The 24,558-nt window shown below is 41.9% G+C and overlaps 1 protein-coding gene and 1 non-coding gene across 2 annotated transcripts; one reads left to right on the top strand and one right to left on the bottom strand.

Annotated features, from left to right (window-relative positions):
• Window positions 1-2,711: 2,711 nt before the first annotated feature.
• On the top strand, window positions 2,712-2,783 carry TRNAW-CCA. The gene has a single exon. It is a non-coding gene; the product is annotated as a tRNA-Trp (tRNA).
• A 928-nt stretch (window positions 2,784-3,711) lies between these two features.
• On the bottom strand, window positions 3,712-4,696 carry LOC120881956 (cytochrome c-like). The gene has a single exon (XM_040265665.1). It carries the CDS (start codon window positions 4,628-4,630, stop codon window positions 4,313-4,315), a length of 318 nt encoding a protein of 105 aa, XP_040121599.1. The 5' UTR covers window positions 4,631-4,696; the 3' UTR covers window positions 3,712-4,312.
• Between the last annotated feature and the right edge of the window lie 19,862 nt (window positions 4,697-24,558).

Raw genomic sequence — 24,558 nt, 5'->3', positions numbered from 1 at the left:
TCAGCCACTATTTCCACTGTTTCCCCACCTATCAACTCTACTATATTGATAATGTCCAGTTGAGTTCCTTGTACACATATCTTTGTAGTATTCATAGCACCACAGGCTTTGGAAACAAAACCCCAGCCACAGATCTCAAATCCAATAACTAGGTCCTTGTTGTATTCTACCTATGCCACAGTATCTCACACCAAACCTCAATTGTTATAGAACCAACCTTCCTTCCTCACTTCTGGTCTTCCTATGACAGCCATCTATGTATGTATTGTTCAGTATAGTAGCCACTAACCACATATGCTTATTAAGCACTTGAAATGTGACTGAATTCCAACCCCTCGCCAGAAGTAATGAGAAGCCCTGCCCTCCAAGTGTCTACAGAGGCTGAGCGAGGAACCTGAACTTCCACTTCCACCTAGCAGTAACAAAGGCATCACACTCCCTTCCCCTGCTGAAGCAATGTCGGAAAGAGCTAGCTAAACAGAAGGTTTGAATAAGACCCTGAGTCTCATAATGTAATACAAAAAATGTCCAGGTTTCTATTAAAAATCACTCATCATACCAAGAACCAGAAATATTTTAAGCTGAATGAAAACAGGAAATAAATAGATGTCAAAGCTAAGATGACAGATATTAGAATTAACTAGCAACGATTTTTAAATAGCCATGATAAAAATGCTTCAGTAATAAATTACAAATACTCTTAAAACAAATGAAAAATACAAAGTCTCAGCAAAGAAATATCAGATACATGTTTAAGGACCAATTAGAATTTTTAGAAATTAAAAATACAATAACTAAAATTCTAAAAAATATCAATATATGGGCTCTAAAATATAATGAAAAGGACTAAGGAAAGAATTAGCTAACTTGAAGACCAAATGATAGAAATTATGCAATCTGAACAAAGAAACTCAAATTGAAAAATAATGAACAGGGTCTCTGTGGGGCTATAAAGAAATATCTAACTTTCCTGTCATTAGAGGAGGCCTGGAACAACAGGATAAAGAAGGCAGGACAGAAAAAGTATTCAAAGAAATAATGGCTGAAAACTTCCCAAATTTGGCAAAAGACATAAACCTACAGATTCAGGAAGCTAAGAGTATATGCAGTGAAAATATCCTTCAGGAACACAGGGGAAATCAAGAAATCTAAGATGAAGGAAAACCAAGAGAATGTATTGCTAACAAACCAGCACTAAAAGAATGACTAAAGGAAGGACTCTAAACAGAAAGAAAAATATAAAAGAAGGAATCTTGAAACCTCAAGAAGGAAGATAGGACAATGGAAAGTAAGAGTAAATACAATTGACTTTGCTTCTCCTGTTGAGTTCTCACAATTATGTTTGACAGTTGAAGCAAAAATCACGACACTGTCTGATGTAGTTCTAAATATATATAAAGGAAATATCTAGGACTATAATATTATCAGTGAGGGAGCATACAACGACTTAAAGAGAGGTAAGGTTTATTTAAGCAGGTAAAATGTTGATACTAGTAGACCGTGATAAGTTAGGTACAGGAATTCTGGAAAACAGTTCTGCAGTTTCTTAAAAAACTAAACATACACTTACCATATGACCTAGTAATCACACCCTTGGGCATTTTCCCCAGAGAAATGAAAACATGTTCATACAAAAAACTTTACACTAAACTGTACAGCTTTCTTTGTAATAGCCCCAAACTGGACACAACCAAAATGTTCCTCAGGTAAATGATTAAACAAACAGGTTTCAAGGTAGCTCAGTAGTAAAGAATCCACCTGCCAATACAGGAAACAAAGGAGACCCAGATTTGATCCCTGGGTCGGGAAGATCCCTTGGAGAAGGAAATGGCAACCCACTCCAGTATTTACCAGTATTTATGCATGAAGAATTGATGCTTTTGAACTGTGGTGTTGGAGAAGACTCTTGAGAGTCCCTTGGACTACAAGGAGATCCAACCAGTCCATTCTGAAGGAGATCAGTGCTGGGATTTCTTTGGAAGGAATGATGCTAAAGCTGAAACTCCAGTACTTTGGCCACCTCATGTGAAGTGTTGACTCATTGGAAAAGACTCTGATGCTGGGAGGGATTGGGGGCAGGAGGAGAAGGGGACGACCGAGGATGAGATGGCTGGATGGCATCACTGACTCGATGGACGTGAGTCTGAGTGAACTCCGGGAGTTGGTGATAGACAGGGAGGTTTGGCATGTTTCAATTCATGGGGTCACAAAGAGTCGGACACGACTGAGCAACTGAAATGAACTGAACTGAATGCATGAAGAATCCCACAGATAGAGAGACTGGTGGGCTGTAGTCTATGGGGTAACAAAGAGTTGGACACAACTGAGTGACTGAGTACACATACATGCAACCTGTACAGCTTTCTTTGCAATAGCCAAACACTGGACACAACCAAAATGTTCCTAACAGGTAAATGGTTAAACAAACAGCAATATATACATACCATGGAATACTGCTCAACAGTATAAAGAAATGTACCATTTATACGCAAGACAATTTAGATCTCAAGGGCATTATACTGAGTGAAAAAAGTGAACCTGAAAAGGTCACATACTCCATGACTCTATCATTTTTGAAATGACAAAACTATAGATTCATTTTTTAAAAAGTATTAGTGACTGCCAGGGTTTGGGGATAGAGGGCATGAGGGGGTGAATGTGACTGTAAAAAAAAAAATAATAATAGGTAGCACAAGACAGATCTTTGTGCTTCCCTGGTGGCTCAGAGGTTAAAGCGTCTGCCTCCAATGCAGGAGACCCGGGTTCGATCCCTGGGTTGGGAAGATCCCCTGGAGAAGGAAATGGCAATCCACTCCAGTATTCTTGCCTGAAGAATCCCAAGGACAGAGAAGCCTAGTAGGTTACAGCCCATGGGGTCACAAAGAGTCGGACACGACTGAGCAACTTCACCTTAATAGTACTTTATATTGATGGTGTTAGTGGTACACAAATCTACACATGTGGTAAAATGACATAGAACTAAACAAACCTATTGTTCTAACACCAAGTTCAAGGTTTTGGTCTTATACTATGGTTAGGTAAGATGTAACTATTGGTGGAACTAGGTGAAAGGTGGTACATAGGACCTCTCTGTCCTTGAAACTTCCTGTGAATCTATTATTTCAAGATGGAAAGAAAAAAAATCAAGTCACTGTCACTACTATAACCTGTGAATATGTCAGGTTATATGGCACAGGGGAATTAAGGTTGCAGATGGAATTAAGTTTGCAAATCAACTAACCTTGAGATGGGGAAATAATTCTGTACTGTTCATCCAAGTCGGAGAAGGCAATGGCAACGCACTCCAGTACTCTTGCCTGGAAAATCCCATGGATGGAAGAGCCTGGTAGGCTGCAGTCCATGCGGTCGCTGAGTGTTGGACACGACTGAGCGATTTCACTTTCTTTTTTTTTTTTTTTTTTTGTGACTTTGTTTTTTAATTCTTAAGCCTTATATCAGTTTATAAATATACAGTTTACAAATCTGAGCTAATGATATAGCCCCTCTAATCATGCTGAGTTGGCAAAAGCACAATTACCAGTCACCATATACAAGTAGCTCTATAGTTGTGTTTCTGAATTCCTGTTTAGGACAACCCTGAATTATAACTTAGTCTGACTCTGTGAAGAATTAACAAGCAAAGTTTGTTAGCATATCTTGTCACAGAGAATTTAAAAAGCATCTGATCTTAAAGATCATCTACAATATGTGAGGTGCTAAATACTCTTTATTTGATGCTATACATAAACCACACTAAAAATGCCTTTCATTAAGTAAAAGGCTAAATTTTAGAGAATTTTAATTAAATTGGCATAGTTTATAAAACCAAACAGATAAAGTGGACTTTGTCAGTGTATTTTCAATCCTTGCCTTAACAGGCTAACGAACACAACTTGAAACACGTGTGAATCCTCCTCTGTTCTATGAGACAGTGAAGGGACCTTTTCAGTATTTAAATATATTAATATAACCAGTTATAGAAATCTAAATATAAAACCAATCTCTTATAGGTTTTGAGAAGGAATGCACCATCTCCCTAAAAAGTTTAATATTCCTTATTCAAGTTCAATCATCTCTTTAGAATGGGAAAAGTGACAGTACTTGTTGAACCGGAATTACTATCAAAATTAAAAAAGCTGACCATATTTGTTTAGCCACAGACCAATCTTATTTAAATCAGGACTGTCCAACAGAATTATTCCATCAGCCGTTCATGATCTGAATTCTAGTGGATGAGATCAATTTAAATATGGTACACATAAAAAGTCATGAGACACTTCTGTTTCATAATAAATAAGGCAGTGGCCAACTATTACTCATTGGTAGCTTTTTTGAGATAAGTTATCAAGTCCTCCCTCTCTCCCTTCTTCTTAATGCCAGCAAAGATCATTTTGGTTCCAGGGATGTACTTCTTGGGATTCTCCAAGTACTCCATCAGCGTCTCCTCTCCCCAGGTGATACCTTTGTTTTTGTTGGCATCTGTGTAAGAGAATCCAGGAGCCTGACCTGTCTTTCGTCCAAACAGACCATGGAGGTTTGGCCCAGTCTTGTGCTTCCCTCCCTTTTCCACAGTATGGCACTGGGCACACTTCTGAACAAAAATCTTCTTGCCCTTCTCAACATCACCCATTTTTAAATCGTTCTTTTTCTGTGCGCGACAGAGAAGTTCCCGCTCGCAAGCCGAACGTCCCGCTTTCTCGCGATTTCACTTTCACTTTTCACTTTCATGCATTGGAGAAGGAAATGGCAACCCACTCCAGTGTTCTTGCCTGGAGAATCCCAGGGATGGGGGAGGCCTGGTGGGCTGCTGTCTATGGGGTCACACAGTGTCGGACACGGCTGAAGCGACTTAGCAGCAGCAGCAGCAGCATTCATCCAAGTAGATTCAATGTAATTACCAAGTTCTTTAAAAGTAGAAGAGGGAGGCAGGAGAGTGAGCTGTCAGAGAAGGAGACATGACAATGGAAGCAAGATTGAAGTGATGCAATGTAAGGAATCAATCCATTATTGCTGATTTTGAGAATGTAGGGAAGCCATGAAACAAGAAATGTAGGCAGAATCTAGAAGCTGGAAAAGAAAAGGAAATGGAGTCTCCCTTACAGCCTCCAGAAAGGATTACAGCCCTGCTCATACCTTAATTTTAGCCCACTGAGACCTATTTCAGATTCTTGACCTCTAGAATTGTAAGATAATAAATTTATGTTGTTCTAAACCACTGAGCTTTTGGTAATTTGTTACAGTAGCTACAGAAAACTAATACAATCACGAACTAGGAGTCAAAAACTAACCCACTCAAAGATGGCTTTTTGCAGAGTACATTCAATTCATTAGAAGTGAATAACTAAGGATTGTAATCTTGAGTTATATATATTGTAATCTTGAGTTGTATATATTATATATATTGACCATGGCTATATACCACAGCTAATGCAATCTGCAATTCCACATCACCAATGATATCAATAATAGAAATCTTGCCTCACAATCGCAGGGAAAAGAAACATGTTACTCCTTATTAAGTGGGGCCTGCTAAGGCAATGCAAACATAAGAAGAGAAGCATTTGTGCCATGGAGGCTGGAAATCTCGTTTCAGTTTCAGTTCAGTTCAGTTCAGTTCAGTTCAGTCGCTCAGTCGTGTCTGATTCTTTGTGACCCCATGAATCACAGCACGCCAGGCCTCCCTGTCCATCACCAACTCCCAGAGTTCACTCAAACTTGTGTCCATAGAGTCGGTGATTCCATCCAACCATCTCATCCTCTGTCGTCCCCTTCTCCTCCTGCCCTCAATCCCTCCCAGCATCAGGGTCTGGTCCCAGCATCAGGTCTCTTTCCAATGAGTCAACTCTTCACATGAGGTGGCCAAAGTACTCCTTTCAATGAACACCCAGGACTGATCTCCTTTAGGATGGACTGGTTGGACCTCCTTGCAGTCCAAGGGACTCTCAAGAGTCTTCTCCAACACCACAGTTCAAAAGCATCAATTCTTCGGTGTTCAGCCTTCTTCACAGTCCAACTCTCACATCCATACATGACCACTGGAAAATTCATAGCCTTGACTAGACGGACCTTTGTTGGCAAAGTAATATCTCTGCTTTTCAATATACTATCTAGGTTGGTCATAACTTTCCTTCCAAGGAGTAAGCATCTTTTAATTTCATGGCTGCAATCACCATCTGCAGTGATTTTGGAGCCCAAAAAAATAAAGTCTGACACTGTTTCCACTGTTTCCCCATCTATTTGCCATGAAGTGATGGGACCAGATGTCATGATCTTAGTTTTCTGAATGTGGAGCTTTAAGCCAACTTTTTCACTCTCCTCTTGTCACTTTCAACAAGAGGCTTTTTAGTTCCTCTTCACTTTCTGCCATAAGGGTGGTGCAATCTGCATATTTGAGGTTATTGATATTTCTCCCGGCAATCTTGGTTCCAGCTTGTGTTTCTTCCAGTTCAGCGTTTCTCATGATGTATTCTGCATATAAGTTAAATAAGCAGGGTGACAATATACAACCTTGATGTACTCCTTTTCCTATTTGGAACCAGTCTGTTGTTCCATGTCCAGTTCTAACTGTTGCTTCCTGACTTGCATACAGATTTTTCAAGAGGCAGGTCAGGTGGTCTGGTATTCCCATCTCTTTCAGAATTTTCCACAGTTGATTGTGATCCACACAGTCAAAGGCTTTGGCATAGTCAATAAAGCAGAAATAGATGTTTTTCTGGAACTTTCTTGCTTTTTCGATGATCCAGTGGATGTTGGCAATTAGCTAGAGAGAATTTTCTCCTGTGTTAGTAAAGAGGGCATTTATACTTATTTTCTAACAGGGGGAATGTAGAAATCATAGAAAAAATGCATTAAATTAGAAAAGGGATGGGGTTAATAAAGTTGGTAAAAAAAAACTCAGCAGAAACAAAGCTAATTTTTTATAATACAGGAGAATCTGTTTTATTCTTTTCTCTTCCTCAGTATCCTAGTGCTTAGCATGTAGTAGATGCTCAATAAATGTTTGCTGGATCGAAGTAGAAATGATCATTAATGGATCCTTTCAGATTTAGAATTCCATTAGTCCTCATACTCTACCATACTCCAAACTGCTAAGAATAGAAACAAAGGGACAGGCAAGAAACATTTATTCATAGATAGGAATACCACGTATTCTTACCATTGCATTTGCATTGCAAATTCTTACCATTGCATTTGCATAGCACATATGTGGCATGCTTGCAGAGGTTAAGGACCATTGCCTTTAATATATAATGTTGAAGTGTGAAGTGAAGTCATTCAGTCGTGTCCGACTCTTTGCGACCCGGTGGATTGTAGCCCACTCAGGCTCCTCTGTCCATGGGATTCTCCAGGCAAGAATACTGGAGCGGGTTGCCATTTCCTTCTCCAGGGGATCTTCCCAACCCAGGGATCGAACCTGGGTCTCCTGCATTCCAGGCAGACACTTTATCCTCTGAGGCACCAGGGAAGCTCCAAAATGGCTAACATTGCAAAAGGCCCATGAGTCCCAACTGTCCTTATGAAGATATCTGGACACCACCTCCCTCTCTGGCTCCATCAACATACTTAACAGTCAGCGCTAGCAAGAGTTTCCTATTTTTGTCAAGATAAAATTTCTATTTGGCTAAGAGAAATATATAGAAATAGAAAACTGAAGAGAGAGCAACTGAGGCAAGTAAGTGTGAGTGAGCTGTTATGTAATGTATTTTATATATTAATAATGAACTTGCAGAGGTTGAGTGTTGAACAATATCTGAAAGTTAGCAAGTCAAAGATTTAGAGAAACTAGCCCTGACTTGGCTTTGGTGAGAACAGTAATGGCAGAATGAGTAATAAGTGACTCTTTTTCATAATAAAAAGAATGCCTGTGAAGGCTAATCAGAAAAATGCTTATAACGGTAGCTGAGAGCTGTGAACCACAGGTATACTAATACCAGGCTTTTTGAAAAAGTCATCTTCATGTCTCCCCTTTCAAGTTACCTTGACAATGACAGTCATGCAACAGGAATTCGTGTAACAACTGGGCAAAGGCTAGTGCAGAGGTTTTTAACTCACAATGCAGGTTGGACTCCGTGAAAACACATGAAAGTGTCATATCTTTAAATTAGCACAATTCTGAAGAGAGTATCCTTGACATTCATCAAATTTTCAAAAGGGTTCATGCCAAAAAAAAGGTTAGGAACCACTGAGCTAGACAGTAATGGTCCATTTTTTCTACTCCCCTACTTAGTAAAACTCTTCTTCAGAATGTGTTCTAGTAACTTAGTAAATAAAGAGACAGAGGGCCTCTGTTCAAGCAAGTTGCAGAGACCTGGTCTCTGGGTTAATAAATCACATGGATGCCTAGAATGACGTGGAAAATATTGGAAAGGAAGATGGGAAGAATTCATTAGCACCACAAAATTTAAGTTACTGCAATAGGCAGGAAAGAAAAGATCATTATTGACATTTCAACTCAAATTCACATGTGGATTTCACCTATGGGATCATCCTCCCGCCACCTCACCAGGTTCTGGACAGTCTCCCAACCCCTAGATATCAGCTGATAGGTATGTGTTCAGGAAATGTGGACTCATTTGACAGTGGCCTAAGTAAAGCTCAATTATGAAGAGGAAGCTTGTAAACATTTGCAAAAGCAACTCTAAATGACTTCACATTTTCTTCTTGTCTACATTATTTCTTTTTCCGTAGCAAGCCAGATTTGGCCTATGGGCTATAGTCTCTTTTGACTCTGGCCCTAGATCAATGAAAACCAATCATAGATACTTAAGACTGGAAGGCAGTTTAAAAAGTCATCTTGTCCATTACAGAAAAAACAAATGGAAATATACATAATATATGTAATATATATATATATTTCATTCATATTTTTGTATATTTGGCAAGACCAATATCTGGCAAACTATTCTGGACACAGAAGTACCTGTGAACTTCTCAAAACATGTTCTAAAAAGAAACTAACACAACAGTGTAAATCAACTATACTCCAATTCAAAAAAAATTTTTTTTAAAAGAAGAATTCAGGGAATTTCATGATTTCATTTCAGGGCCCTGGTTTCGATCCCTGGTCAGGGAACTAAGATGCTACGTGCTACAGGGAGGGCTAAATAAATATTTAGAAAAGAAGAATTCACACCTCAGTTGCTACCACCCTTTTTTGTCTTACAACTATTCATACTACGGTCAGGATGATCTTTCTAAACCTAAATGCCTTCTGATATGCTTTAAGCCTATAAACTATTACCAGTCTTTCATGAAAGAACAGCCACTCTCCAGCAAGCAGACAACAGCCATTTGTGTGTGCATGTGTGTGTATGTGCATGCACAAATGCATTTTGGAGGGATATCTTTAGACCCAATAATCTAATTCCATCAAGCCCAAAGCTTGAATTATTTCTTGTATTCTTATCCTCCAGAAAGACTTCTTAGCTAGGAAAAAGACAGACTGAACTAGTTAAGGGATTATGACATTTTCAAAGCTCATTCAGTTTTTACAAATATAACCACCTCCCTAAATCAAGAAGCATATTTGATTTAAAAGTGACCTACAGTTAGGGTGACCATAGAAACTTTTTGTCCAAAATGGGACACTTGAGAGTAAAATAAGTATGCTGGGACAACCAGGTATAATCAACAACATATGGCCACCCTACTCACAGTCTTCCATAGAAGAAACACTTTAACTTACCCTCAACAAAATGAATCTCTATTCCTTGTTGTCAATGGAGGATGGCTTAACACTACTCTAGTAGTCATGCCCACAGTATAATCTTGTTCTCTAACCTCTAAACCTCCCCAAGTTAAACATTAGGAGCAACTTCTTGCTTAGGCTAGCCACATAAAACTTAAGATAGGCTATTGAGGGAGAGAGGTATAACTTTTAAATGGGATTTGGGGTTTTTTGAAAAAATTGTAAATGATTAACTATATCAAAATCACCTTACTGAAGATGGAGAAATGACTTATTGAAGCTCCTTTTAGAAAAATTAAAATTATGTTCATAGTAGGATCCTGAAGACATCAGTCCTTTTTCTACCAGAGAACAAGAAAGGGAAAGATATTGAGCCACAGTGCTTATCTATAGAAAATGAGACCAAAAGGAACACATTCCTTAGCAGAGGCCTGCAAATCACAGTAGGCAATGAGGGACTGGCCTCACCCTCAACTGTAGCTGGCCCAGAAAAGGCCTTACCATCAGTAAAAGGCAGCTTCCTCCCACACTCCACTTTTCCTGGTTGACCCCACCCCAGATCACATTCCCCAACATTTAATGTGCTACTGTGGCACAAGGACAGTGTTGTTTGAGAAGAGAGGAAAGTTCACCTCTGCCTAAAATGAAATTTTCTGGGAGAGAGAAAAGGTCTGAGGTTAAAGGTAGCCTCGAGTGACACTGTTTTGTCCAGTCCCCTTTGTTTTGTTTCCAAGCAGCCCTGGAGAAGTGGCATGAAGAGCCCAACCAAGTTCTTTGTGTCTAACCATATGACATTGGGTTTGAAAAGGTGTTTTCTGGTTGAGAAACTGTCAATTAGGGAGCTAGCTGATGGGCTACTTTTCAGAGGAGGCAATGGGGAAAAAAAAGAAAATGTCCAACTCTGAAGTTTTTATGATAGGAAAAGTAGGAAAGCCGGATGACCTATTCCTTAGTATATCATTTCCCTTCCCTATCATCTACTTTAGTTCTTCTCTCCTTTTGCTTACTGCAAGAAGGAACACCTAAACCATACATGTGCCACCAGATAAATAAGTTTAAAGATAATATAACAGAATCAAAGGCCAATTAGAATCTCCTTTTATCCCTTTACTAGCGGTTTGGAGAAAAATAAAGTATTCACTAGAACTGGACTTAGGAACACAGAAACTGCAATCAATGGTTCTTTGGTTAGGCTGGTACCTCTCCTAAGCAAATTCTTCTGTGTAACTGGGATCTCTACCAGTGATTGTGTCAGAAAGTCATGAGCATGTATGTTTAAAACCCAGCCCTTATCACTTTTTTCATCTCTCTTCTCTCACCTCCTAAACACACGCAACACCGCCACATCTTTAGCTGTCTCTGTTCACTGAGTAGTTTTACAGGTAATCAGACAATTGTGAAAAAAAGAAAAAAGGAAGAGAGTCAGACTGAATAAAACGGAGAGAAAGCAGCAGTGTGCTGTACTTGTTTGACTTTGGCAACAGGGTGTAATAGGTTTGCTTGTGTGTGTGTGTTTCAAAAAGCATTGATGCATTGAATATTTATTCACTGAACAGGTTGATTTATTTAACAGACTTGATATATGTCAGATTCTACCATGTGCTTACATAATTGTTACCCATTTATCAGAGCTGTTATTTAGCCAAATATTTGTTTTAAAAGCATTTTCCTTTAAATGACTTTCTCTAGCCCACTGCACAATCAATCCATGGTTCATTTTAATTATGTAATGTTATGTTACATTATGTTAACAACAGCTATTTGGTGGAGGTCTCTGAAATCTCATCTTCCAGGGCCATTTCATCTCCACCCAAAATCTATTTCTTTTTCCCCTTGTAATAAATTTCTGGTTAAAATCACATCATAGGGAACATTTAAAAACTATGTATAATGCTTTTTCATGTTATGCTATTTTACACTTCTGATTTCCAGAAAAAAAATGCAGTTTCTCAACATTCTGCTAAAATCACAGATCTAAATATTAATAACCTAAAAAAATGGCTATAAGGACAAAAGTATGATTGTGTATGTGTTGAGGGTGTGTGTCTGTGGGGTGTGGAAAAGCAGTTGGAACAGCAATGGGAGAGCTAGGTGGATAATTAAAATAAGAGAAAGTAAATGGAATCAAATTTCAAAACAAATCTTGTTGAATCACCCTTCTCCATCTGAATACATGTGCAGAAAGAATTACATTTTTTCAACTCAAATGCATTCAGTTTATCTAGATTCTGTGGGAGGTAAAATATTAGAAGGTATTTCCAAGAAACAAAAATGTTTAATCACTAGCTGCCATGCCTAGTTTGAGTTCCTCTACTGTAAATATGCCATCTGCAAAGGCAAGAGGCTTGTTTTGACCTCCCAGGTCAAGAAGTGTGGGGACTAGTAAAGATGAGGTGTGGGAGGGAGGAAGGGAAATCCCACCATCACACAAGTGAATCTCTGACCTAGTAAGCAAATACGTTTGTGTTGTTACTGTTGGGTAAAATGTACAAGTCTTCCAGAAATTAGACACTGTAATAAAAATGTACCAGCCCAAATTTAAATTGCTCACTAGACAGATGGTTAATTATATTCACAGCCACATATTTCACTGGGATAGAGTTTCAGACACTCAGCCAGTTTTATTTGATTAGCCGGTTTCCCAGTTAATATGTAAAATGACAGTTACTTAGGGCTTTTTTGTTACCTTCTAAAAATATATTTTAAATAAGTATAAATTCTCCTCAGCCATGTAAGTAAAACGTTTGGTCATGTTAACCTATGTGTAAAAGATGTAAGAGAGATTCATCCCTCGAAACCCGAATGGTCTCTATAGTTCAGAGAAGACCACTGGAGCACATTTTCTCACCAAGCAAAATATCTCCGCAACTATCAGCACACTCTTCTCCACAATCGAAAACAACAGAAGAGATATTCAAATCCCAGGGTAAAGTGTTTTAGATGCTTTTAAAAAACAGCCCTGGGAGGCCTACACACAAATCATGTCTTTGCAGATAACAGTGTAGAAAATGGAACGCTAGGAAAAGGCCACAGAGCTAAGTATATTGCTGTGCACAGAATTCAACGATATGCTGGGAGCTGAAACCCAGAAGCAAAATACCAAACCCACTTATTCCAAAATGCAAACAGAAGCTTGAAGAAAATCAAATGTGTTGGTGTCGAAATGAGGATGCCATTTTTTTCTCTCTCTCTTAGAAAAAAAGAAAACCTTGGGCGGGTTATTCGATCCCTCACGGATCAGACAGAAGCAGTCATGCTGAAACCATTGGATTCCTCAGCAGAACGGCGCCAACTCAGCGGCGCGTTTTCCACACTTTCCCAGAGCCTGGCCCGACTCCCCGTGTGGGCTCGAGGCCTCCCCGCCCCACCGGGTGTGAGAGAGCGGAGCGGCGGTGTGCTGCCGGGAGCGGCAGAGTGAAACGCCAGAAGCCACGCAGGAAAGCGTCGATTCGACTGCCACCGAGAGCGGGAAGGGGCAATGGGCCAATTACGCAAAGATGACATGCCGCGTGGGGCTCTATAGGGCTCCCAACTTAGACCTGCCCACGGCCCTGGTCCGGTGGCGAGTGTTCAGTGGCGCTCTGTGGTCGCCAGTGCAGCCCAGCGGACACGGAAGGTGTCGGCAACGGCGCTTCTCACCTTTGGCCCTGACTCCTGGTCGCGGCCGCCTCGTGGGTTTGCCCGCTGACACCGGAGAGTGCAGTGTTAGTGCCCGTTCCCCAGCCAGGATCTTCCCGGCGCCGGCCCGCAAGGAGGCGGCACTCAGCTGGTCCCCGCCGCCCCGCTCTGAGCGCTGTGGCTCCGGCCCGCTCGCTTCCCCTCCCCCTCGCCGCCACCCCCTCCCCCGGCGCAAGCACACAGGCCTTTCCTAGATTACAGTGCCTGTCGGGGCTAACCGGGATCTCTCGCCCTCGCGGCCTCACTCCCGCATATACAGACAGACACACGCACGCCATTCTCACACAGACGTCCTCCCTTCTGTTTCCCCTTCTTCCTCTTCTCGCTCGGCTTCCCCCAACGCGTTCCACCCCCTGCAGCCGCCACCCCGCGTCAACCGGGAAGCCGGCGAGAAAGGCCGGGGGCTGGATGGCAGCGCTTGTACTCACCTCCCAGGCCGACTCCGGAGACACGCGTCGCCGGCGGACTCAGGCAGCTGGCGCTGGAGCTAGCGCGGCCGCAGTCAAGGCTGGGCTGCTCCCGTCGCCGCAGCTGCTCAAGCTGTCCCCTCCGCCGCTGTTGCTACTGCTGCCGCCGCCGCCGCCGCCTCTGCCTCAGCTCCATGCGCCGGGCCCGCCAGGTGGACGCGCCTCTCTCCCTCAGGCGCCGCCGCCGCGGCGCTGCCGGATGGTTTCAGAGCTGTCTGGTTATGGCCCTAAAACTCAGCGTCTCAGTGGCCGCCGGCTGCTCCTGAGGTCCGCTCTTCTAGTGCACCGCCGCCTGCTCCGGCCGGGGCTATCTCACCAGTGGGCTGCGCGCACGGCGCTGGAGCCTGCTGAGTGCCGTGGCTGCGGCCGTCCGCAGGAGGGAGAGAGGAGGGCGGCTGCTACTGCCGCTATCGCTGTTAAAGCTATTGCTAAATGCTGCTACTGTCGCTACTGCCACTGCTGTGGCGGCGGCTGCTGCTGCTGCTGCTGCTGATGCTACTGGTTTTCCTTCCCGGGTTCTCCCCCTGCCTCTTCCCCACTCCTCCTCCTCCCCCCCACCCCGCTCACTTTCTCCACCTCCTCCTCCTCCCCCTTCTCCTCCCTCGCCGCTTTTCTCAGAGCCTCTGCGGGCGCTGCCTGGTCTCCTCTTCCCCGTGAGCTGCCTCTGCCCATTCAGAAAGGTGCCCAGAGTGGGATTGCCTCGGCTGCCACCATCGCTATTGCCCCTGCCATTGTTTCCTCCAACACCGCTGTTCTTGCTGGACCCGTTCCCCCCTCTACCTCCCTTGCCTACCACAGCCCTCCTTTTTCCTCCCGCGCTCTCTTTACCCTCTCTACAGTCCCTTCCCATGTGCCCCCTCCCACTTTGTCCGTCTGTCCCTCCCTCCCCTCAGGCACCCGGGAGCGCGCACTGCGCGGCCACCTGTCATAAAGGGCGCGCACCCCCTTCCCCACCCCCACCCCGCCCCCCACTTTTATTCTCGCAGCCAGTCCAGTCCACCTCGCCAGTGGCGCGTTCTTCCCTGGCAGACACACAGCTGGACATCACTCTTCCACGCCTTTTAGGGTAGTTATGTGTACAGAGAGGGCGCTCTGAAGTTTGGGGAAGAATATTTCAATGTTCAAAGGAGACGCTTCTCCCACCAAGCGTCTAACCATTCAACCTCTACCTACCCTTAACTTCAGAGTCTAGGCCCTCAGGAGGGTGGGTTGTGTTGGAAGAGCTGGATGGAGGGCCATTTTCCAGAGAACTGGAGATGGCTGGGTTTTTTGTTGTTGTTGTTGTTTTGTTTTTGTGTTTCATAATAAAGAAGAAGAGAAGGAGGGAACATGAATATGCCTAGAAGGAAATGGGATGTACCTGACTGCTGTCCTAGAGAAATCCCTTAGGTGGTCATTTACCATCGGAATTCATGGGAACCCAACAGGAAAAGCCAGCGATTCGAGAGCAACTTAGAAGGGACCATTCAGCACTCCTGGAACCCTGAGTGTAAGGTTGGGGCCTAAGCCCCTGAGTCATCACCACTAAACCAGGGCAAATGATGGAAAGGTTAAAACTAAGCTACTTTCTGTGCACTTGTTCCAGCAAGCCTTTACCAAAGCACAGTTTCTCCTATCTGGCAGGGCCCGATTTCAGATGTATTTGCTGTCACAGCTGCAACCTCGTTTTGCTGCCAAGGTTCAGGCTTTGAGACCTGGTATATGCAACTCTCACCATCACCCTCAGTAGAACCTCTATGACCTGTCACACAACCCTTCCGCACAGATTGGGAGGGTCTGTTTCCCTTTCCCTGGCAAAGCAGGAAAGACAAATGTTCTAGATATCCCATTGCCAACAAGGTCTGTGTTACCTTTTCTAGTCTAGAGCACTCTCCATGAGTCTTTCTTCACTGAGAAGTAAAGAGTCTGAGCACAGGGAGTCCTTTTATAATTCCTCATCTCCATGCCTTGGGTTCTGCCATTCCACCTGCTTGGAACACTCTTGTCCTTTCTCCCTATCATTTTATATCTGTTAAACTCATCCATAAATAATAGCTCATCTACAAGTAATTGATAATTATTGAGCTCCTAATATGTGCCAGATTCTATGCTAAGCAATTTACATGAATTATTTTATTTAAGCCTCACAACAAACACAATTTTATTATTCCCATTTTACATGTGAGAAAATTGAGTCACAAAGAAAGTACATATATGTACTTGAGAATAAAAAGAATATCTTCTTTATCTTGCATTTGCCAGGCACTGTGAGAATATATTTGCATCTTTCAGATACCGGGGTAAATGTGAAAAAAAATAATAAGATTTGGCCTTTTCCCTCAAAAACAAACAAAAAGGTTAAACATGTGAAATGCCACCTCTCTATTGGCTGGATCTCAGTGGCCACAATGGATTGCTATTTTCCCATTGTTGGAAAGCATGTTGTTTTCACCTGTATTAACCGCATATGCTAGTTTTCCTTTTAGAATTAGTCCCTTTTTAGTTACCAGTTCTAATTTGTGTCAATGACTTTCACCTAGAGAGTACCAGGAACACACCCAAAGTTGAACAAGTTAGGTTTATTACTTGTTATGGTGAGGGAGAATGCACACCATAGATGGTATGGGCTGAAGTGTTTCCCCTTCCAAATTCATATGTTGAGCCCTAATTCCTAAATACCTCAGAATGTATTTGGAGTTGGATCTTCAAAGAGGTGATTAAGTTACAATGAAGCGGCTAGGGTGAGCCCAAATCCAATATGACTGGTGCCCTTATAAGAGGAGAAAATTTGAACATACAAAGAGACACTAGGGGCACATGAGTACAGAGAAAAGATCATGTGCAGACAAAACAAGAAGGTAGCCATCTGCAAGGCAAAGAAAGAAGTCTCAGGAAAAACCAACTATGCCAGCACCTTGATCTTGGACTTCTAGCCACCACAGAACTGTGATAAAAATTTTAAACCACTCTGTCTGTGGTATTTTGTTATGACTGCCCTGGCAGACTAATACAATATGAAACTACGAGATGTCCTAGTAAAGCAGTGGTAGAAAGGACTTATTACAGGATTTGGGCTTTGGTTGGGTGATTTGGGAGAGAGTCTAAGAAAGTGGGGGTTCATTCTATATTGAATGCTATAAGAAAACAAGGGCAAGTCTATGATTGTGCATCTTAATATATCTTATCTATAGGGAAAGTGATTATAGTGAGATTAAAGTGAGAATTAATCTTTTGTGGGTGGCACAGTGACCTTGTCTTTGTCTGTTCCTAGACTAAATCATGAAGTAGATTTGCTTTCTCTCACTGTATCATGTTCTCAAGGTAACACTGTCTGATGTGGGTATTTTGTGAGATTGTTTACATCCAGCAGGAGAACAATATGGCCTACCTGTGCCTACCTGTGAGCGCTAGGTCAGCTTTCAGACGTCAAGAGCTGCTTTTTTTCCTTTCTCATATGTGACTACTTAACACAATTCATTAGTTGTAACTAACTTGGCCTTAGGCAAGTTACTTCTCTGTGCCTCAGTTGTCTTACCTATACTTGAGGGAAATTAAACATAGAGTAGTTGTGGGAACTATAAACAGAGGAATATACATAATGTCCTTAGAACAGGGCTTGCAACACAGGCAGCACTCATTGAATATGGGCTATTATCCATTTGTCTCTTGTCCAACATACCATTTAGCATGAATTACATGTAGTTAGGTGTTGATACCTGAGAAGGCAATGGCAACCCACTCCAGTACTCTTGCCTGGAAAATCCCAGGGACGGCGGAGCCTGGGGGTCTATGGGGTCGCACAGAGTCAGACACGACTGAAGTGACTTAGCAGCAGCAGGTGTTGATACACTCTCTCTTACTGGACTATAACTTCCCTGAGGACAGGAATACTGTCTATTGCCATAGTAATAACAGATAACTCTCTTTGAGTGCTTTCAGTGGGCCAGGCACTATTGTTAGATGTAGTTACTCCAAAAAAAACTTCAGAGGCCCATCCTTACCTGTAGGCTAGCCTAGGTGTCCTCCTTTATGCTCCTACAGCACCTATGTTTACCTTAATCACTATACTCAAAGTACGATACTGATGCTATCTGCTTATGTGTCTTCTTCCCTTTCTATACTGTTCAGTTATAAAGGGGGGAGTAGGTACTTTTAAAATTTACAAATAAAAATTCTATATATTTAAGTGTACAATGTGATATTTTGATACATGTATACATTTTGAAATGATTACCACAATCGAGCTAATTAACACATCCATTAACCAGGCAATGATCATACCAGTCAATCCTAAAGGAAATCAGTCCTGAATATTCATTGGAAGGACTGATGCTGAGGCTGAAACATCAATACTTTGGCCACCTGATGTGAAGAGCTGACTCATTGGAAAAGATCCTGATGCTGGGAAAGATTGAGGGCAGGAGGAGAAGGGGATGATAGAGGATGAGATGGTTGGATGGCATCACCTACTTGATGGACATGAGTTTGAGCACGCTCCAGGAGTTGGTGATGGACAGGGAAACCGGGCATGCTGCACTCTATGGGGTTGCAAAGAGTCAGACATGACTGAGCGACTGAACTGAGTGAATACATTCATTACCTCACATAGTTATGACTTTTTTTTTGATATGGTGAGAACACAATATCAAATCTCTTAGCAAAGTTCAAGTATAAAATACAGTATTATTAACTACAGTTACTGTGCTGTACATTAGATTTTAAGAACTTATTTACCCTGCATAACTGAAACTTTATACCCTTTGATCAACAGTTCCCCATTTCCACCATACTCAGCCTCTACCAGACACATTTTTGAGTTCAATATTTTTAGATTCCACATATAAATGAGATCATGGAGTATTTGTCTTTCAGTTTCTGGCTTATTCCACTTAGGATGATATCCTCTAGGTTTATCCATGTTGTCACAAGTGGCAAAATTTCTTTCTTTTGTAGGGTTAAATAATATTCCATTGTGAATGGGTGTGTGTGTGTGTGTGTGTAATATTTTATTTATCCAGTCATCCATCGACAGATATTTAGGCTGTTTCTTGAATTGAACCTGGATATCTTCAAGATACTAATTTCACTTGAAATCAGATACTTGTAACTTTGGTGCCCATGTTTTATCACAGTGCCCAGCACAATAGAGGTTCTGCATATAAAGGTATTCATTGGATTTTCAGTGCATTCTTTGCTTTGTCTGGAGTGGAACTCAGGTCAAAGTAGCTATCTTGTCTTAGCTCACATTGCCCCTTTCTCTGGGGTTTTATTGACTGAAAGAAGTAACAAAAGATCTCTTACATAGTGTTCTCCCTGTATGGTAGATCTAAAAGAGAGAATCACCATAAGACTTCAATGTAGGAAGATGCCATTTGGGAACAACTAGCCCCTGCTATTTAACAGTCAATTGTAACATGTCCATTGGGACAAAGTGGAGTAATGAAGGAAACTAGGACCTAGACCCTAGGTTTTGACCTTAATTTTGCTGTTGACAGACCGTGGTATTCAGTAAATTACTGAACCTCTCTGACCTTCAATTTCTCCATGGGGGAAATATATAGAGCATAATCTCTTTATTCACCAGCTAATAGAGCTTGATAACAAAAATTAAAGAGTATTTACTGGAGTTTCTCTTTAAGAAAAATATTTACTTCTTCCATTATTTCCATGTTGCATGCTTGGATGACTCTTAACCTCTGGAACTGGTGTTCCAAAATGGCCACAGCCCTTCCAATGCCAAGCAAGTGCCATGAGTATTAAGGTTTTTCAGCTTGCCATACTCCCTAAAAGTTCCACAATTCAGCCTATTCCCATTGAAGCAGTGAAGGGAACTATAGTGCCTGGAAACTTTGGAGACATAAGAGGGGTTTTTATACTGGAGTTGGATTCAAAGTTTCTTTCCACCATGCTGAGGAAAGACATAAGATGTTTTTCAACTCAAATTTATGTTCTACCATAGGGATAAAATAAGGTGAATGACAGAATAACATTATCATAGTATCACATGCATATACAAGGGCAGAAACTACCTTATTACTTTTCATATAATGTATCACCATTGTGCCCAGAGACTATGTAACAATCATAATAACAGCCTCTGGCTGGGACTTTATGGCACCTCTCCCTGGCGAATTCCAAAGAATGGCCCAAAGGAACTCAGGGGGTCCAAATTTGAGAGAGCAGTGAGTTAAAACCAACATTAGCTGTTCCTCTTATTTGAGGGGCAGCACCCAGCACATTGAGCACTTCCATTAAATATAATGGAACTGACAAATTTCCTCAGTACCTCCTTCCTTTGTCCTAAACAGCATTAAGAAACTATAGCTTTCTCCATCCTGACAATAGACAACTGTGTCCCTTTTTTTCCTTTCCCTAGAAGGGATCTTGAGAGTCCCTTGGACTGCAAGGAGATCAAACCAGTCAATCCTAAAGGAAATCAATCATGAATATTCATTAGAAAGACTGATGCTGAAGCTGAAGCTCCAATACTTTGGCCACCTGATGCGAAGAACTGACTCATTGCCCTGATGCTGGGAAAGATTGCAGGCAGGAGGAGAAAGCAACAACAGAAGACAAGATGGTTAGATGGCATCACTGACTCAAAGGACATGAGTTTGAGCAAGCTCTGGGAAATGGTGAAGGACAAGAAAGCCTGGCATGCTGCAGTCCATGGGGTCGCAAAGAGTCAGACACTACTGACCGACTGAACAACAAAGGTTTGTCATAACTTTCCTTCCAAGGAGCAAGCATCTTTTAGTTTCATGGCTGCGGTCACTGTCCGCAGTGATTTTGGAGCCCAAGAAAATAAAATCCGCCACTGCTGCCACTTTTTCCCCTTCTATTTGCCATGAAGTGATGGGATTGAATCCCATGATCTTAGATTTTTTAATGTTGAGTTTCAAGCCAGCTCTTTCACTCTCCTCTTTCACCTTCATTAAGAGGTTCTTTAACTCCTCTTCACTTTCTGCCATTAGAGTGGAATCATCTACATATCTGAGGTTGTTATCTCTCTGGGCAATCCTAATTCCAGCTTGTGCTTCATCCAACCCAGACAATGCAGAATGAGGGCTGAGAGAGAGAGATGAGAATAAGTCAGGGCCTTTTTGGTCAGGAGACCAAAGGGGTTTGAAGGTTCCTGGGCATGTGCCAGGTAGGGGTGGCCCCGAGAGAGAAGAAGGACTGTGCTAGGCAGTGAGGAGAAGAGCATGAGGAAGTGCCAAAGAGGAATGGTCAACAGCGTATTTGGGAGCCAGTGACACGTCCATCATGGACAGGGATTGCTCTAAGGAGGAAGCCAAATTTGGATATGTTGAATGGGTCCAAATCGGGGAGGCTTTGGAATTGTACAGCATTTTACCCTTGAATTATTGTTCTCTACTTTATACTGAATAAATGTGGAAAATAAAGATCATGGTCACACAATAGGTAGCTAGACAAGGCACTGAACTTTAGTGTTCAGATTATAGCAATGATAAACATTTGTGATTTATGATGGACTTTCATCATAATGACATATATCATGTCATTCTTTCATGACAATCTATTAAAACAAACAGTGCCCCACTGTGGACATTCCCCTCTTTGAAGCCTTAAAATGAACAAACAAAACCTGTTGACTGAGTTCATTGTTCTTCGAAGGTAGAGCTGGGTTGTAACATCTGGGATCACAAATCAAAGCCAAATGAGCAAAGTACTGATTCCAATCAAGTGTGTCTAGGGTGTCCTGCCCCCATTTTCCCAGCATGCTCAGAAGCCTTGGCTGTTGTATTCAAAGCCAGCCTAAGCAATGACAACTTCTCCCACTGAGCGCTTTCTCAGGATAAGCCTTTGAAATATGCTAAGACAGGCTGAGTGACTTAAAGTTAGAGAACTGAGGTTTGTAGAAAACCTTTTCCATCTTCAGTTGCCATGGGCCATTGGAGAAGCCCTAGATGAAGCCATAGGCCCTAAGTAAGGTGGGGGCTTCCCAGGTGATGCTAGTAGTAAAGAACCCGCCTGTCAATGCAGGAGATGAAAGAGATGGGTCTAATCTCTGGGTTGAGAGGATCTCCTGGAGGAGGGCATGGCAACCCACTCCAGTATTCTTACCTGGAGAATCTCACAGACAGAGGAGCCTGGCAGGCTACTGTCCATAGCGTCACAAAGAGTCGGACATGACCGAAACAACTTAGCACAGCACAGCAAAGCACAGCACAGCGGTAAGGGTGGGTGGTGAGGAAGTGTCCAGACTTAGAACAGGACCATGGACAGAGATCAGCAGGCATCTTTAACCAGATCCCACAGTGAAATGCAGCCCTCCATCATGTGGCTGTACATTCTGTGTTCTGTGGATAATGTATGGAATGTGTGATGTGGGTTTTGGGCTTCCTTGGGTTGGGCACCATCAGAGTGCCCTATACAGTGTGATCTCCCTCTCAGGACAGGCTCACAGGCCTTATTTAGTGTGGGAGGTAGTAGTAGTGTCAACTGTACACTGTTGGAAACTTCCGTGTAGTCTTGTGGTTTAAACAGTAGTCCTAGAATAAGGAGACGAGCCAGACTGAGCTCAACAAACCCTAGAAACATCTGATTCAGGGCTTCTTGGACATGATTCCCTCTTCTCCTTTAAAGAAAGGACACTGAAAGACTCTTCTTCATATAAAATCCAGTACTCCAGAGTTTGCCTCATTCCCCAACTGCCACCAACCCAGGCAGAAGAAAGCAAGCTGAGCTGTGTTGTAGTAGAAAAACACTAAACTTGAAACAAATGACCTCAAGTTCTGACCCTTACTAATATAATCCTGGACAGTTTACAGAATCTTCTCAAAGCCACAATCTCTTCATTTGTAAAAAGGAGATAACAATTATAATCTCTACCTCACAGAAAGAAGTTTATGAGTAAGGCTTGGCATATACAAGGATAAAATAAATGTGTCTGCTTGTGTATGTATTCTAGAAGTTCCTGAAATCTCCCTTTCTGCGGTAAATCTTTCCTAAGTCATTGATGAAGTTATGAGTTTCCTTCTGTCTACACTAGTAGTTCCTATTGTATCTTCCTTTTACTCTGTTATTAGCTGATACTCTTGTTGTTGATGTTGATAATGGTGGTGATGATGGTGAGATGATGATGGTGATAGTACAATGTGGTAAATAATGACTGTCTCACATCATGGGACAAATAATACAGATAAAGGGAGAGTGAGAGAAGCTAGGAAGGAAACTAGCTCTGGTTGAGATTGATCCCTGACCTTCCCTGAACTAACCTACCCAGGTCCATCCATATAGGCAATCATGTCAAATCCCCAAGGACATTGCACTGGGGATTATGCAACAAAATGTGTTGTCTAAGTAGATCTTACCCAGAATGGAAGGTGTGTTTCAAAATAGTAAGTGCAGAATAATGCAAGAAAAGAGATGTTCCCACCCATCTAACACAAATGCTCCCTGAGCACTCTCTTTGGCTAAATACAAACCAATCTATTGGCATCTAGGAAGTATGGAGTCAATACGCACCCAGAGCAGTCAGTGAGTGTCCTCACCTTTGTTAAAAAAAAAAAACAACAGGGTATTATCTCTTGTTACTTCAAACCTTCAAAATCTTCAATTGCTTCCTTAAGTTTGAATAATAAAATGTCAAAATCCCTAAGCTGATAACCATGAAACAGTTCCAATATCTTTCCAGTTCTATGTAGCTGGTGCTGCAATCACAAGAACATCTTCCATTTAATATGTCCATATCTTTGTTCATGCTTTTCTCTCAGCCTGGAATGCCCTTTCTGCACTTCTGCACATCAAAATCCTCTTCCTTTAGGGTCCTTGAAGTGTCATGCCCTATCTAATGTCTTTCTTAAATCACCTTGTATTATTTTCCTAGGACTGCTGCAACACATTACCACAAACTTGGTGGTTTAAAATGACATAAATGCATCATTTCACAGTAGAGGCCAGAATTCCAAAATCAAGTTGTCAGCAGGGCCATGCTCCCTCCAAAGGTCTAAGGGAGTATCTTTTCTTGCTTCTTCCAATTTCTGGCATTCCTGGTATTCCTTCATTTGTGGCAGCATGACCATAATTTCTGCCTTCATCTTCATGTGACCTTCTTGCTTGTATCTCTGTATTGCTCGTCTTCTTATATGGACACCTGTCATTGGATTTAGATCCTATCTAGTCAATCCAGGATGATGTCATTGAGAGATATGTCATCACTTAAGACCCTTTTCCACATAAATTCACATCTATAGGCTTGAGGGGGTTATGACTTGGGTATGTCTTTTTGAGGAGGTCACCATTCAACCAACTATATCCTCCAAGACTAAATCAATATACCTTTCTTTTGACCTTATACAGCATATTCTGTGATATATATTAGAGGTTTGTGAATACAATTCTGTCTCTCTGACCTGGGGGCAAATTCTGCAATGCCAGGGACTATGTCTTATTCATTTCTGTGTAAGTCATCACTTATCCCAATGCCTGACATATAGTTGATGTTCAGTTGGTTATTGTCAACATTTTTAAACGGTCAACATTTTACTTCTGGAATAGAGGGAAGCAGCTGTGGAAGGCAGGCTGGAGCAATAAAGTACTATTTATCAGAGTTATGATGTAGAGTAAGTGCCTCTAGAAAAGTATTGGCTCCTCCATCTCCAGGAGGTAGTTGTTACTCCTTGCAGTTTTATAATCCAAGCAGCAAGAATTCTTTAGAATTACCAATTCAAACTATACTTTCTCCTTTAGCATATTTAACTGACAGACTATGTGCCAACT

The sequence above is a fragment of the Oryx dammah genome, unplaced genomic scaffold, assembly GCF_014754425.2.
Source record: "Oryx dammah isolate SB20612 unplaced genomic scaffold, SCBI_Odam_1.1 HiC_scaffold_23, whole genome shotgun sequence".
Taxonomy (NCBI): Eukaryota; Metazoa; Chordata; class Mammalia; order Artiodactyla; family Bovidae; genus Oryx; species Oryx dammah.
The sequence above is the reverse complement of the archived record's forward strand: the minus strand, read 5'-3'. Positions and strand labels throughout refer to the sequence as shown.

Coding starts and splice junctions, on each gene's coding strand:
- LOC120881956 (XM_040265665.1), bottom strand. CDS start 4,630: ATGGGTGATGTTGAGAAGGGCAAGAAGATTTTTGTTCAGAAGTGTGCC.